This window comes from Brugia malayi, assembly GCF_000002995.4.
Source record: "Brugia malayi strain FR3 genome assembly, contig: Bm_v4_Chr4_scaffold_001, whole genome shotgun sequence".
Lineage (NCBI taxonomy): Eukaryota > Metazoa > Nematoda > Chromadorea > Rhabditida > Onchocercidae > Brugia > Brugia malayi.
In genome coordinates this window covers 9,525,656-9,540,762 of record NW_025062478.1, presented here as the reverse complement: position 1 = coordinate 9,540,762, position 15,107 = coordinate 9,525,656, and the positions used below count along the sequence as shown (strand labels likewise).

At 23.6% G+C, this 15,107-nt stretch overlaps 4 protein-coding genes and 1 non-coding gene across 5 annotated transcripts; 3 read left to right on the top strand and 2 right to left on the bottom strand.

Moving 5' to 3' along the window:
• Positions 1–2,855: 2,855 nt before the first annotated feature.
• Positions 2,856–4,619, top strand: Bm816 (Uncharacterized protein; the record flags this gene model as incomplete). The annotated part of the gene is made up of 3 exons (XM_043082248.1): positions 2,856–2,916; positions 3,543–3,695; positions 4,402–4,619. The coding sequence occupies 3 exons, from the start codon at positions 2,856–2,858 to the stop codon at positions 4,617–4,619; spliced, it is 432 nt and encodes a 143-aa protein (XP_042938182.1).
• On the bottom strand, positions 3,224–3,286 carry Bm16821. Its single transcript, XR_006228112.1, has one exon. It is a non-coding gene; the product is annotated as a small nucleolar RNA Bm16821 (small nucleolar RNA).
• A 1,689-nt stretch (positions 4,620–6,308) lies between the features above and the next one.
• Positions 6,309–9,039, bottom strand: Bm5005 (Uncharacterized protein; the record flags this gene model as incomplete). The annotated part of the gene is made up of 6 exons (XM_043082247.1): positions 6,309–6,431; positions 6,667–6,786; positions 7,441–7,596; positions 7,945–8,068; positions 8,541–8,618; positions 8,969–9,039. The coding sequence occupies 6 exons, from the start codon at positions 9,037–9,039 to the stop codon at positions 6,309–6,311; spliced, it is 672 nt and encodes a 223-aa protein (XP_042938181.1).
• A 3,179-nt stretch (positions 9,040–12,218) lies between these two features.
• On the top strand, positions 12,219–12,523 carry Bm18168 (Uncharacterized protein; the record flags this gene model as incomplete). Its single annotated transcript, XM_043082246.1, has 2 exons — positions 12,219–12,338; positions 12,449–12,523. The coding sequence occupies 2 exons, from the start codon at positions 12,219–12,221 to the stop codon at positions 12,521–12,523; spliced, it is 195 nt and encodes a 64-aa protein (XP_042938180.1).
• Positions 12,524–12,664: 141 nt separating this feature from the next.
• Positions 12,665–13,744, top strand: Bm10667 (Uncharacterized protein; the record flags this gene model as incomplete). The annotated part of the gene is made up of 5 exons (XM_043082245.1): positions 12,665–12,783; positions 12,971–13,068; positions 13,272–13,349; positions 13,438–13,635; positions 13,731–13,744. 5 exons carry the CDS (start codon positions 12,665–12,667, stop codon positions 13,742–13,744), a joined length of 507 nt encoding a protein of 168 aa, XP_042938179.1.
• Positions 13,745–15,107: the final 1,363 nt, after the last annotated feature.

Genomic DNA, 15,107 nt, shown 5'->3' with positions numbered 1-15,107 from the left:
TTTTAAAAAACATTCCATATTTATCTTTCATTTCAATTTTTTTGCAAACATTACATTTGAATTTTTTTCTCTTTTATCATTATTATATTGTAGAAAAAGTCGAAAAAAAAAATTTTATTGTTAATCGATCAACTTCATATTTAAAAATTATGAGATCAAAAATTTATATTCGAAAAGATTATAGTGTCAGATTAAAAAAAAAAAAAAAGAACTATAATAAATTTTGCATTCCACAAATTATTAATAATTGACATTTTAGTCGATTCTATGATAGCTTTCCTTAATGCACTTAGTAAAATAAGACTGAAATAAGCATTAAATAAGATAAATTAAATTCAATAAATTAAATTAAATAAGATAAATTAAATCATATTGAATATAATTGTCAATAAATTGTTTATTTAAGCAAATGTAGAATTTGTAAAAGTTTATTAATTCTCAAATAAACTATATTTCTAGATGATGGCAAACTATAATACTATGCATTCTTAGTAGAATCATCAAAATAATTTAATATTGTTTGCAACTACAAAATTTTATAGCTTAATAAAATTATTTCTAATTTTGCAATATATATTATCCATTTCAATACTATTTTTAATTATGTTTACTATTTCAGCACTACTTTTTATAGTAACACTAATTCAATACTATTTTTAATTCTGTAATATTTTATGAGTTATCCAATTCGGTATCATTTCAATACTATTTTTATTTTTGTAATATTTAATGAATTATCCAATTCAGTACAATTTCAATACTATTTCGAATTTTGTAATATATAATGAATTTCAAATTTTCAATTCAAATACCAAATGTTATATGCTATCACATTGTATCTTAGATTCCAAAATGATCTAACAATATTGATTTAATTTCTTTGATCGATTTTAAAAATATTTATTTGATTAAATTAATGGAAAAATAAAATTAAAAAAAGAACTATTGAACACTAATAGATATTATTAGATAGATTGGCATTTAGCATCAATGCCAAGAGCAAATTTTATCAGTAAAATTAGTGCTAATGTATTTACCAATTTAGTGATAACTGTTGTTTTGTTCACTTTTCCCTATAAAAATTCTTTTGAAGACATTCAAATATGCTTATGAAAAAGATTATAATTTTAGATTTTAAGCAATGAGACAAATATTTTTGTAACTTTCAAAAAGTTACCATTTTTACAAACTTATCTTTGCTCTTAGTAAAGCATTCATTTTTTCATCAATAATAAATCGTTTAATTTATTTCTGTAAACTTATTTGATTTTAATTAAAAATTTTAAGTTAGTAAAGCTTACTGCTAATAACAATCTTTTTTGTGCTAATTATTTAAGTGTCTGATTGTAGTTACAAATTTTATAGCATAGTAAAGTTATTTTTAATTAATTTAACAAATGTAATAAGTTTAAAATTTCTGAAATTACAATAATGCTAGAAATATTTATTTGATAACAAAATATACTGGATAATAAACAGATAGTTGCAATATTCTTAAAAATTTTTAAAATCGATTTAAATGTTTGGAAAAAAAAATGAAAAAAGTAAACAATTTTTATTATAAATGAATTGTTGATTTATTTACTAAAAGTTAAATAAACATTCAATTTGACATTTAGGGAATGAGATAATACTAATATTTCATCTTTTCTTCACTTTCTAGATGTTTCTATTTATTTTATGATTCTTCCATCTTTTTTTCTCACATTAATAAAAATTAAATAATTAAAATTAATTGGAAATGATGGATTAAATATGAATATTTATTCTAATTTAACAATATTTATTCTAAGTTACATTCCCTTCTCCTTTGCATTTATAATGAAAGTAATAATTTATCAATAAAACACAAATTGTCGGTGTTTTTTTTTTTGATTTTTTTTATTATTATCATATTTAAATTATTGCATTTATGATATATTATAGCATTTTTAGATTTTAGCAATTTTCTTTTCTCTCAAAAAAAATTTTTTTTTTCGAAAAAAAGAAAAAAAATCAAAAAGATTTTATAATATATCCATGTCTTCTAATTTTTGTGACAAATTTGATAGGAAAAAATTTTAAATTTGAATTTGAACAGCTGAATCATATAGGTTTAAACTTATACACACATACATACATGCATACACATACATTAACATCACACATACACACATACATACATACATTCATGAGTGACACATAATATTTTTTTTTTTTGATTGATGACAACAAATATTTGGAATATGATTCAAGGTTTATATAAATAAAATTTAAACATTTAACATAGTATTCAGACAAAATCGTTTGAAAAAAAAAAAAAAAAAACGAAAGGTGAAGAGGAGTTAAAAAAGCAGTGATAGTCATCAATAGTAGAGAGGTGACAATGAGAGGTGACAGTTTAATGCTAACATGAATTGAGTCGGTGATTGTGATTTTTTTTTTTTTAATTTTTTTAAAATTCAGCTATTAAATATTGTTTAGCTATTAGATATATAAATAATAAATTGTGATGATAATTTCAAAACGAAATAAAATGCTATGATTATTTGTTCGATTTATACTCTTAAATTTAATTCATATTTATCTATCAGTTTTCTACCAGAAATACGGACAATAATACAAAAGAAAGTGACAATTAATTTAAAAAATTATTTCATTGAAATTGTTTTTAAATTGTTTAAGATTAATTTAAGATTTTTGTATTTCTTTTTTTTCTTTATTTGAGTAATAATTATTTATTTGATTAGTAGAATTCTGTCATTATATTTTGTATAAATTTAATCGAAATGATAATAACGCTAAGGGAATGTTTAATAAATATTGAAATTTACCCTTCGTTTTTTTTTTTTTTTTTTTTTGGTAAATTACAGGAAATGTTCTACCCAATAGGATTTGCTATATCGCTCATTTATTTTGTCTACTGTAATGCAAAAGGTTTGATAAATTCTTGTTTGACATTTTGTTTTTTGTTAAAATTTTAATATAAATTGAATAAATTCCCCCTTTCTTATTCACTTTTCTATTTATTTGCACTTTTTAAAATATTTTAAAATTGCTAATATTTCTGTCTTAACGAAACAAATTTCTGAGCTAATTATAATAATTTAACTTTTTTGTTCTTCTCTAGCATACTCTTACTTAAGAAAAAAATGTCACATAGAATTTAATTATTGTTATTTGTGAAAAAAAATTTTCAATAATTTTGAAAATAACTAATTTCAATGATTTGATTTTAGTATTCCAGTAAATTGCAAATAAGTATCTTCATTTGGTAATGCATCAATTAAATTCAGATCCTTTTTTTTCAGTTAGTTAAATCCGATAAATCTCTCGAAAAAAATTTTTTTTTTAATTTTCTAACTTTATTAATTTTCAACACATTTTATTAATTTAATTTTCTTCACTAATTAATTTTTTAATTTTTTTTAGTTTTATTATTAATTTAATGTTTTCCTATTTTTAATTTAATGTAAAATTTTGACTTAATTAACTTCATAGCACAAAAAATTTGTTAAATAAGAGATGTAAAGGATTTAAATTAAATTTGAATACTATTTCAGAGTGCAAAGATGAATCTAACTTTTGTAATATTACGGCAATCGATATTTGCTCTTCAACAAAAACTAACAAATTTTGCCTTGCAACATGTGGTTTATGTGATGATGATATCACTACTGATAATAATGATATCACTACTGTTACTCCAACTGAAGGCATCCATTTCATTTCATTACCTTTAAAATTTTAAGATATTTTCTAACTATGAAAAATATTTCTTGTTTATGAAAGTTTAAAATAAAAGATTATGCATGAATGTAAGTTATTCTGATAAGAATGGAATGATAAAAGTTTAATAGAGATAACAACAAAAGCTATAAAACATTTATGCATTCATTTTAGATAATAATATCAAAGATTAATTAAGTAATTTTTATTATTCTAATTAAAATATTCTTAACTACTAGTGAAATTAATCATTTATAGAGAATGATTTTTATTCAAAATTAAAAATTAATATTTTATATTTTTTATTAATTTTAACAGCAAATTGTATTTAGCATTTTTAATAATACAAAAAAAATTGACCAATAAAATGTTTTAAAAAAAAATAATAATAAATAAAAAGAAAAAAAATAACATTGGAAGATAATTTTTCATTAAAAAAAAAATTCATCATTTTTTTCATAATAACTTTTCATTCTTTCCATAACAATTTGCAAAGTTTTATATATAATTTATCACTAGTTTTAGCAAAATTATCATTTTTGAAATTAATCTGATTGCATCTTTTTTTTTTTCTTCAGTAGTATTAATGAAAAATTGCAAATATATAAATTATTTAACAATTATTATTGCTGAAAAAATTTTAAAAAAGAAAATAAAAAAAAAATGTTTTTGTTTTTTCTTTTTTTATTTCAGAATGTTCGGATCGATGGATAAATTGTACAAAGCTTAAAAAAGTTGATGCATGTAAAAAAAATTCAAATATTGCAAAAATTTATTGCTATAAAACATGTAGCAATTGTACAGCTATAATATCTCCTACAACAAAGCCAAATATTGCAACGCAAACTAATTCTTTGCTTACAATTATTTCTTGTATTTTAATTTTTGCTACAATGAAAATTATAATTTAATTTAAAAAGTATGATAAACAAGACAATGGAAAAGTTGTCTTTTTTTTTTTTTCATTTAATTTAAATACTGTGCTAAAAAGTATGAAACATTTTGAGTAATAGATAAATGAAATTAAATTTATTGTTGAAATTTTTGATACTATTTTAAAATATTATCAAAATTTTTTTGTATGAGTTATGTATAATTCATATGAAATGATAATTTCTCATAATGATAATGACAATGATAGTGAAATTGTAATTTTTTTGTGATAATTTATTTAAATTTTTTTTTTAAATTACCTGTTAATAATTAAGTTAAAAGATTTATGATAAAAGATTAAAAAAAAATAAAAGATTAGAATTAAATAAAGCATTCAAATATTGCAATATTTTAATATGTTTTCTTTTTTTAAATATTTGCTTAAAATGAGAGATGGAAGATAAAATTACAAATGTTTCAATCCTTTTTTTTTCAGTTTTTTTTTTTTTTTTGTTTGTTTACTTACGAATTTTCTGTTTACTAACAGATATTCTTTTTTTTTTTAATCTTTTGCAAAAAGGTTAAATTTATGAATTTATTTGCAATAGAAAATATATAAGATAACAAAAAAAGAAATTTTTTTATAAATTATCCAACTATCCTTATGTGTTCAATTTTAATTGTTTTAATCCAATTAAAAAAAAAAAAAAATAATTTAAAATATTTCTTCCTCCAACAAATTATTCTTTCGTATTTATTTATGATAAACCTGAAAAAGAAACAATTATTTTCAGATATCATTTTATCAAAATGATAATTAAGATGCTTTCATGAAATTTAATTCCTAATTTTTTTGATTAAAAAAAATACATGCTGTATTTTCTCATGCTATTGTATACATATATCATAAATTTGGTAAATTTACATACTGCAGTATAATTTATTGTTTTTAATATCTCCACAAAGATGAAAATAAATTTAAACGTATGCATTAAATGGAAAACTTAAAAAAATGAAAATAATATTTTTTTATGTATTTTTGAATTTCAGTTTTTACACAACAATTCTATTATGTATTAAAATTCCACAATTTTTAATCTCTTTCTTTCTTTTTTTTTGCGATAACAAATGTATTCTTTTTTCCTCTTTTATTTTCAAAAAAAAAAAAAAAAAATTAATGAATTTGTTTACAAAATAAACATTTGAAATAGTTTGTACTATAATATACATTAAAATACATAAAATACACATTTATATTTTACAGAAATACAAGATTTATTTAATAATAAGTATGAATAACAAATAAGTTGCAATTATGAGAATATTTGTTTGACAAAAATTATTTAAATTAAAAGTTACAAATATATAAATGTTAAATTTTTTTTTTTGAATACCCACAGTAATTACTAAAGCAATCCTAAGCGAAATATTTATTGTTTAAAGATTAATTTATTCCTGAAATATTATTAATATTGTTTACACTACATACAAGCAAATGATCACAACAATTCTTGTGATTAATTTAAAAATCTTACATATTATGATAATTTGTTTAAACAAAATTTTTTAAAAGAAAAATTCCTAATGAAGAATTTAAAACTAAAGTTTCATTATGATAAATGGATAATGAATGATTATAGAAAATTCTTAACAAAATAGATTTTAAAGCAATTGAATTCATTTTTTTTTCTTTTTGAAAGAATTTTCCCTGAACAGTTGAAAATTTTCTATTCCGTTTTCTTCTGCTGTGGTCCGGTACCAATAATTGGAACTTTCCAAGTAAGCGGTGGATAGATGAAATACAATGATATTGTTGCAATATTTACAAGAAATCCAGCAAAATTAGCAACCTGTAAGAAAGAATTGCTTTTTTTTTTTTTTTTTTTTTTTTTCATTCATGAAGTAAAATATTATGAATTTAAAAAAGTAAATAAAATTTTTTCTATCAGCTTCAAGAAAGCATTAACATATTCATATCGTACTTATATTAATTTTTTTTTTGAGATAATACTACTTTTTGCTATAAGATTTTAAAATTCCAAAAATTTTTCAGTTCATAACCTTTTAAAAAATACTTAAACTTACAGCAATGTAGTAATTATCAATCAAAATACCAAAAATAGTCCATTGTATTGCCAATAAAAAGATTCCAAATTGCATTTCAGCCGGAATAAATTCCGTATGACCAAATGATATTGCACGTTTCTAAGGTAACAAAAGAAAAAAAAAATTATTATTATAAAAATTTGATGATTTATGCATAACTTTTTTTATGCATTACCGATCCATAAAATTCATTTTTTCTTTCTTTTTTTGCTCTCATTGAACTTTTTTACTAAATAATTAATAACAATTGACATTATATAAAAACTTTTTTGTAGTCTAAAATGCATTGAAATATTAAATAAAATCTTTTGATACCTTATAGGATATTCAAAAATACTGCAGATTTTTCACAAAACTATCAGAAATGCTCAAATTTTCAGTATAATATATTTGTTCTAAGGAATTATCAACTTCTGATTTGCCGATTTATTAAGTTCTAATTTACTAACTTTATCATTTTAATTTTTTATAAAGATTTCAAATAGCATAATAAATAATTAATAAGAAATAATAATAATAACAATAATAATAAATAAATAAATAATGGTAATAATAATAGTAAATAATAAACAATAATAATAACAACAATAGTAATAGTAATAATTATAATAATAGTAATAGTAATAGTAATAATAATAATAATAATAATAATAATAATAAAAATAATAATAATAAGAAATATTAATTTTTAATTTTAAACTTTCGTGTTTTTATTTTCATTCTTCTAAATTTTACAAGAGAAAATAAGCTTACGATTTCATAGATTTGCCCACCCAAACTGATAATTTGCATAGCAGCGGCAATACTACCCATCACATCAGCTGCTACATCATTAGGTTGCCAATTGACATAAGAAAAGATGCAAAATAGGGTGAAAAAGAGCGCAAAAAGTTGTAAGCATAAATAGCGCTAAATCAAAAATACAATAAATTTTAAAAACTTTAATTTTTCTTTGTTTTTTTTTAGTATTAAATATACCATATAATTAAGGTTCTTTGTTATTCTTAATAAATTTTTTTTTCATTATTATAAAATTCCGAAAAATTATGAATGCCATTAAGGTAGAAAAATGATAGCAGATTAATTAGCTTAGAATAAAATAAACATTAAGTTGGATTATTCTATTGTAATAAGATTTTTAGTTGCATAATTGTTTTTTTTTTTTGGCTTTAATTTTAGTTTTAAAATTATGAAAATGATAAAAGTATTGCGAAGCGATAAATTATAATACAAATTTGTATGTACGGAAATACTAACTCGGCAAGGCTGATAAAATGCAAATGCAATGATATAACCGACAAAGACAATCAAATTTATTGTATTAATGAAAATATTTGTAAAATCATTCGTCATATATCCATGTCGTAACCAACAACCCATCCTAAAATTATTATTAAAATCATTTCCGAAAATATAAGTATTTTCATAAATATCTATGTTATAAAGTTTTTGCTTTACTTTATTTCTTCATACTTATGCAAAATGAGATCAAAAAATTTTTTGATTAATTTTTAGCTCATAAATAAATGATAGCTCATATTTTTTTAAATGATATTTATAGCAAAAGATGGATTTAGCCTTCGAAAAGAGAAGGAATGTATGTTTATTTGAATTCAATAATTTTATAATTTTACATAATGAAAAAGATTTTTAAAATTTGAAATAGCTCTTAGCTTTGCTTGATATTATGTTATGAATTGTGTCATTTTAGCTGATATGTTATACAAGAAGAATATTTTTAATTAATTATATGCTATTTCAATAAAAATTTCTATAGTACTGATCAAAAATTAAGAAAAAAACATACACAACAAAATTTTAAGAGAAAAAAAAAGTAGAAAAAAAGAACTAACATTAGGACAGGTAAAACAAGATTAATAGATGAGAAGCCATCAGCAGTTCCACGTTTTCTCCAATTTAATACTTGAAGCCTGAAATATGAATCATTAATTTATATTATAGTATATGAGATGAATATTACATCACTTTCTTTCTTTTTTTTGTTTTAGATTTCTAAAATGAACAGTTTAGTCTATGACAATAAAAGTTAATTAATATTGAAAATGAAATAATGCAACTGAATAGCTTAAAGTGTGTGCTATCAAAGTTACAATGATGAGGTAATATAAAAATATTATTACCTAATCTAAAAGAAAAAATCAATTAAGTTTTTTAACTGTTGCAAATAATATTTTAAAAAAATTAGTTAAATTAGTAATGTTGAAAAAAAATTTTTTTTTTTTTATTTCTTTAAATGATTAAAATTTAAAAAAGAACTTGCATTGGTAAAAATGTGAAGCAAATGGAGAAGAATGTCAACCATACGGCAAAAATTGATAGTAATGCAACCATCTTGTAAATTTCAAAAAATTTAATCTGTAAAGTTGAATTTGTAATAAAATATCTCAAAATTTAAATAATATATCATCAAAAAAAAATAGGAGAAATAAAGAAGAAAAGTGTTTGCTTCGTTTTAGAGATCACAAATGATAACGATTAATACATAAATATATATATCGCAATGAGATAGATAATAGACAAGATAATTAGGTTTCATTTTTTTTAAATTATAAATTGTAAATAAAATCATATAACTATTAAAGTGTGTATGTGACTGCTTTTGATAATTTTGAAATTTTATTCGATCAAATTACCTAAAAAATTGCCCGTCTCATTTGAATGAATTTTCCTATTTAAAATAAACAAATGGGAAATGAAAAAAAGGCAAAGCAAAAAAGGAAAAAAAAGAAAGAAAAAAAAAGATGGTGAAATAGAAAGACGAAGCAAGAAGATGCTTAAAGTAGAATACAACAAATTCAAAAAGCTTTTTTTTTTTTTTCAATTAAGAATAACCTGCTTGTTCCAAACAACATGTTTGTCACTCATTGTATTTTAGTTAATCGATGTTTTTTTTTTTTTTTTTTTTACTGAATAAATTGAAATGAAAATCTGTCAAATTTTATTCTTTCGTTCCAAATATATTCCCATTTCCACTTGATTTTTTTTTTCTTTTCCAAAGCGGAAATGAGATCATTAGAACAATATTGATTGCAATAAGTATAAGATTTCGTTTTTTAAATTTTGAAGTAGCACTTATTTGAAGGATGGATAATTGACAAATGGTGTAGCATGCTATTTAGTTAGATGTAAAGAAGCTAAAAGAAATATAGAGCCATAAAAAAAGAAAAGAATGCTTCAAAAAAAGAAAAAACTCATTAGTGTTAGTATGATTTGTTTTCTTTCAAAATGTTAAGTAAATTTCGAAAGTTTGGTTTCATAGGTTAGTATCAACAGGTAGCTTATACATTCTATATGAAATGGTTTTCTTTATAGATTTCTATAGATCCAATAAACTTTCTTTCTTCTAAATGAAATTAAATTCAACTTAAAAAGATTCCATATTTTTATGTGTGTAAAAAGAAAATCATATCTTAAGTAAAATAAAAAAAAACTTATTCAAATTATTAATTCAATTCGAAAAAGAAAAAATTTATCTTTGTGCAAATTTATTCCGTTGCTAGAAAGCATACAATTACTTATACATATATATAATTATTTCTGTTATTTCACGTTTAATGGTTGGAAAAAAAAATGACGATAAGAAGCAAATCAACAAAACAAAACAAAACAAAAAAGTTCATTTTAATAAATCATTAATAACTTATGTGATAGATGTAAATAATGAGGAAAAAAAAAAAGTTATGGAATTTTTGTGTCAATATGAAATTTAAAGAATAAAAAATTATTCGATCATTTTTTTATATCATTTGGTTAGGCTTCAATAAATTGTAAAATGCTTAGTGCATTAGAATCTGTAGTATCGGATATTGTCAAAAATTAAAATCAAAAATGCTTACATACATGGAAATATTATCAGACAATACTTTTGCAATTTTAATACTTCATAAAAAAAAAAGGTAAATATGGATGTAAGAGTACGAAATTTAGAGAAATCAATGTAATTAGATGACCTTTCGTGTTATGCTGATGAAAGACGAGGACAGATTGAATGACAAAATTAGCGGACAAAAAGCATCAACGAATGAAACAAACAAACATCGCTAAGAAATGCAAAAATAAGTGAGAAAGAGTGTGAATTTAAACATCTCTAAACATAGGGGAGGTAATTATGGCATAAACAGAGAGAGGGAGAAACAGAGAGAGAGAGAGGGGAAAAAGAGAGAGAAGGTGGAGAAAGTTTGTTGATAAAACTCAATTACCAGTAAGTGAGTGAGTGAATGGGTGAGTAAGTGCGCCGATGCTGAAGTATTTGCGCTAAAATGTTGAGTACTGACGATAAGTTAGTACTAACGCCCTTTGTTTGTATGACATAATGAAGATATACATAACTTTGCTTGCTGATCTTTGACCTTGCGGATAACATTTTAATCAGAATTTCTTCATAATATTCACAAATTAACCAACAAAAAAAAGGGTTTTGACTTTAAATATAAAAAAAAGAAAAAAAAAAACATAGAAAGCAGAATATTTTAACAAAACATTTTTACTTGTGATAAAATTATCCAATAAAATAAAATATTAATACAGAAGTATAGCCATGAGATAATATTATAACTAAAGTTATAGACTTACCACAATAGAATATACTAATTTCAGATGATAAAACAAATGCAAGCAGAAAAATAAGTAACTAAAAAAAATACAATCACTCTAAATATAGAAATAAACGAACAAAAAACTGTACCAATTAAAGAAAAAATCAATAACTCAAAACCAAAGAAATTTTAAGACTTACTAATACGAAAAAGATTTACTAATAGCAAAATATTTGAATTTTAAGGCATATAATTTCTTGAAACGAACTCAGTGCGCCAACGAAGAAAAAGGTCACAATTTGCAGTAATGTTTGGCATAATCGGTGACAATGACATAATGTTTAGCCCAAAACACTCAATTGACAAGGAGAAGAGAAATATGATAGTATGGCAGAGGAAGAACTTATTGAAAAAAAGTAACCAATGTCCAATTATCTGAGAAATGATTTCACCATTACTGCAAAGAAATTTAATCTGTGATTTCCTTGTACAAAATTTGTTTAATTTTTCAACAATTCTTGAAACATTATTTAATTGACATTGCATATTTTACAGTTTCAGTATTTTAATCTACCAATTAAAGGAATTAAAGGAGTTTCCAAAAGTGTAAATGCTGTACAGCTGAGGTTTTTTTCTTGACTTTCTGTGATTTACAAAATATATATAGCTATGATAATGAATCTATAATCCATTGCAGAGCTAAGAGGTATGTTCCACTCATTACTTTCTTCTTTTCCTTTTTTTAAAATAATATGACTAAAGTATCTATTTGTGTGCTTGGAACATTGTAGCAATTTTGTAATCTGATCAATTTACATGGACAAATGTAATAGGAATGATTGTTAGAAGAATACAAATGGATAAATTTTACTCATTGCTTTCCTATTATATTCTTTAAAAATTCATTTTAATAAGATGAATGTTTAAAATGATTTGTCAGCTTGTCAGTTATATATGTGTAGTTTTTTAGCGATTATGGATGAAAGAGTGCAAGGTCCAAATCTACCAACTTTGGTAGATTTGAAGAATCATTTACGCAACGAACCGCTGTACTTCAAAGTGTTGGAAGATCATTTACGAAATGCGGCAGGCCTGGTATGTTTATTTTTAATCTCGTATGTAATTTACTGGTGGTAGATGTTTAATTTACTTCTTGAACTTGTTGTTAGTTGCATTAACCATATGATTTTTTTTTTTTTTTTTAGATTAATGATTTGAGGGCAAGGTTGGAGGGAAGAGGAGTTGGAAGTGTTCCGAGAACTCCTGGAGCACGAGCGTGAAATGGAGCGACAACGCCATAATGAAGAAATGCTCGTGCTTGACTTCCTCGAACGAGAAGAAGCTGAGCTGCAGCAGCCAATACGAAATGATGAACCAGAACAGGCACTGGTCACGATGAAGGGAGCTTGGAGGAGGTGACAATGATGGAGTGGCGACCGGTACCACAGGAATCGAGTGAGGAAGTGTTAGAAGTGGTACCAGCAACGCCTGCAAAAGTCCCAAAGCGCAGACAAGTGGAACGAAGTCGCGAGATAGTGCTGTAAGTTTCATTTCTAACCAAGAAATAGCAAAGAATAGCGGACAGTATAGTACACTTTGCAAATGAGCATGTTGGATAAAAAAAAATTAAATTCATAGCAGCTAGTTTTTTAAAAAGTCTTAAATATGTTTCAGGCGTTCGCGAACAATACACATTCCAGTTGTGGAATAAGAAGATTGTGACGCAGTACAATCCGGTCCGGCAGCCTTCCAACCGCCGGTAGTGGAAGGCTTACCGCCTCAATACCGGCAGCTACTAGTGGCACCGGAGATCGACCCGTACACAGTAATTCGAAATGCTGACGGGTCGGCTACAATTGGTAATTTTATATTTGCTTCAATTACAGTTTTTCTTTAAGTTTTTAATTTTTAATTACAGTTTTTTTTTTTTTGCATTTTGCTTCTTTGGACTAAAGTTAAAAACTTTACTTTAAATTTATTGTCCTTATATGAGCAATTTTCATCTTGATATTACTATGATATTTTCAGAGTGCGGTATGTGCCCGAAAGAATTTGGGACCTTGAAAGGATGGCGAATCCATGCCGCCAAAATGCACAGGCAGAATGGTGAGTTTCACTTCATTTCTAAGTGTTTTGTGATTGGTAACTTTATTTGCAAAGTAAAACACTTCCTATTAAAATATACTTATTTCAGGCTTTTGCCAGAAGTGCGGCCATTTCATTGATATGCCGCATGCGAGCTCCGATGAAGAAAGAGCAGCCACGATGGAACTTCATGCCTTGGAATGGTGTCCCAAAGCCACAAAGTTTGTTATATGTGAAAGGGCTGCTAAGCGAAGAAGGCTCGAGCTGGCTGGTAGAAGCGATGAGGCTCAGCACTATTACATTCCAAGTAAGTGAAAATTTCGCTTTTCAAACAATGTTATCAAAAGTATCAATTAAGTATTAATTTATTTGTTCTCAGTTAATCTCCGCACTTTTTTTCAGGTGCGCGAGTGTGATGCAATTTCTGCCAGTGAAACATTGTCCTGTGAAGAACCATCCTTGCCCAACATTCGCCCGCTTCAGCGCTGAGATCCTCATTTTGACGCAAGTTTTTTTATTTCTTTTTCAATTAACCGACTAATCCTGGATTTTTTCATTTTTTGGGTCACTGATTTTGAAGTTTTTTTTTGAGGTTTTCTAGCTTCGTTTTTGATTTTTGTGTTTTTGTGGTTATGAACTGTTGAGCTTTATTGCTTATGTTACTAATTATTTGCTTCGAATCATTAATTTCTAAGTTCTAATCTTACCAGTATGTCTCGAAAATCTTTCATTTATTGTTTGTCCTTCCGGTGAACGTTTTTGAATTTCATGGTAAAAAAATCACTGGTAAAATGGTTAAAATTGTTTAGCAATTACAAAGAATCGTCATCTATGATATTGTTCCATGGTTTGAGATTCCTACGATATGCCTGCTGATGTTTGTTTTTGTTTTATAATTTTGTGTTTTCTAGTTTTCTTAATGTTTCTAATGTGTTTTATTTAAATAGTTAAAGAAAAGCAAAAAGTATGAAAAAATTAAAAAATTTAAAAAAAAACAAAGAATAGAAAAAAACCAATAAAAAATTAAAAAAGCCAAAAAAAAAAATTTTAAAAATAGAAAACACCAAAAAAAATAATAAAAATCGAAAAAAAGTAAAAAAAAAATAGAAAAACCAAAAAAATTTTTAAAAATAGAAAAAGACCAAAAAAAAATTAAAAAAAAGTAAAAAAAATTCGAAAGAAAATAAAAAATATCAGAAAAAAGCAAAAAAAAAAAAAAAAAATAAAAGGATAGAAAAAAAACCAAAAAAAAATTTAAAAAAATAAGAAATATTTTAAAAAAGAATAAAAAATAAAAAAATAGAAAAAAACAAAAAAAAAATTTAAAAAAAAGTAAAAAGAAATCGAAAAAAAAAATAAAAAAGAAAAAAATAAAGAAATAATTGTTTGTTTGTGTTTTTTAAATTATGTTTCTATTAATTAGTTTATCTGTTCATTATTTATCACTTACTTTTTTTGCTGACTTTTTCCTTTTTCGTTTTTTCAACCCAGTTTATTAAAGCAAAAAACAAAAAAAAATTAGATTTATTTGAATGGTCTGATTTTTAATGGAGAACAGGAATGTTTGCTTGGTCCTTATTTTTACAGCTTGATTTTAGAATTTTTTAAAGGTTATTTCAATTATTTTTTCATGCTTTGCTTTTTTTCTATCGATGAATCCATTTTTATTATTTATGATTTTGTTATTTATGAGGTAGAAGTTAGCAGTTAAAAATTATTTTTTTTTTTCTTTTTTTTGTAGTACTGCTTACTTCTTTTTAATTTCTTAATTACAATTTG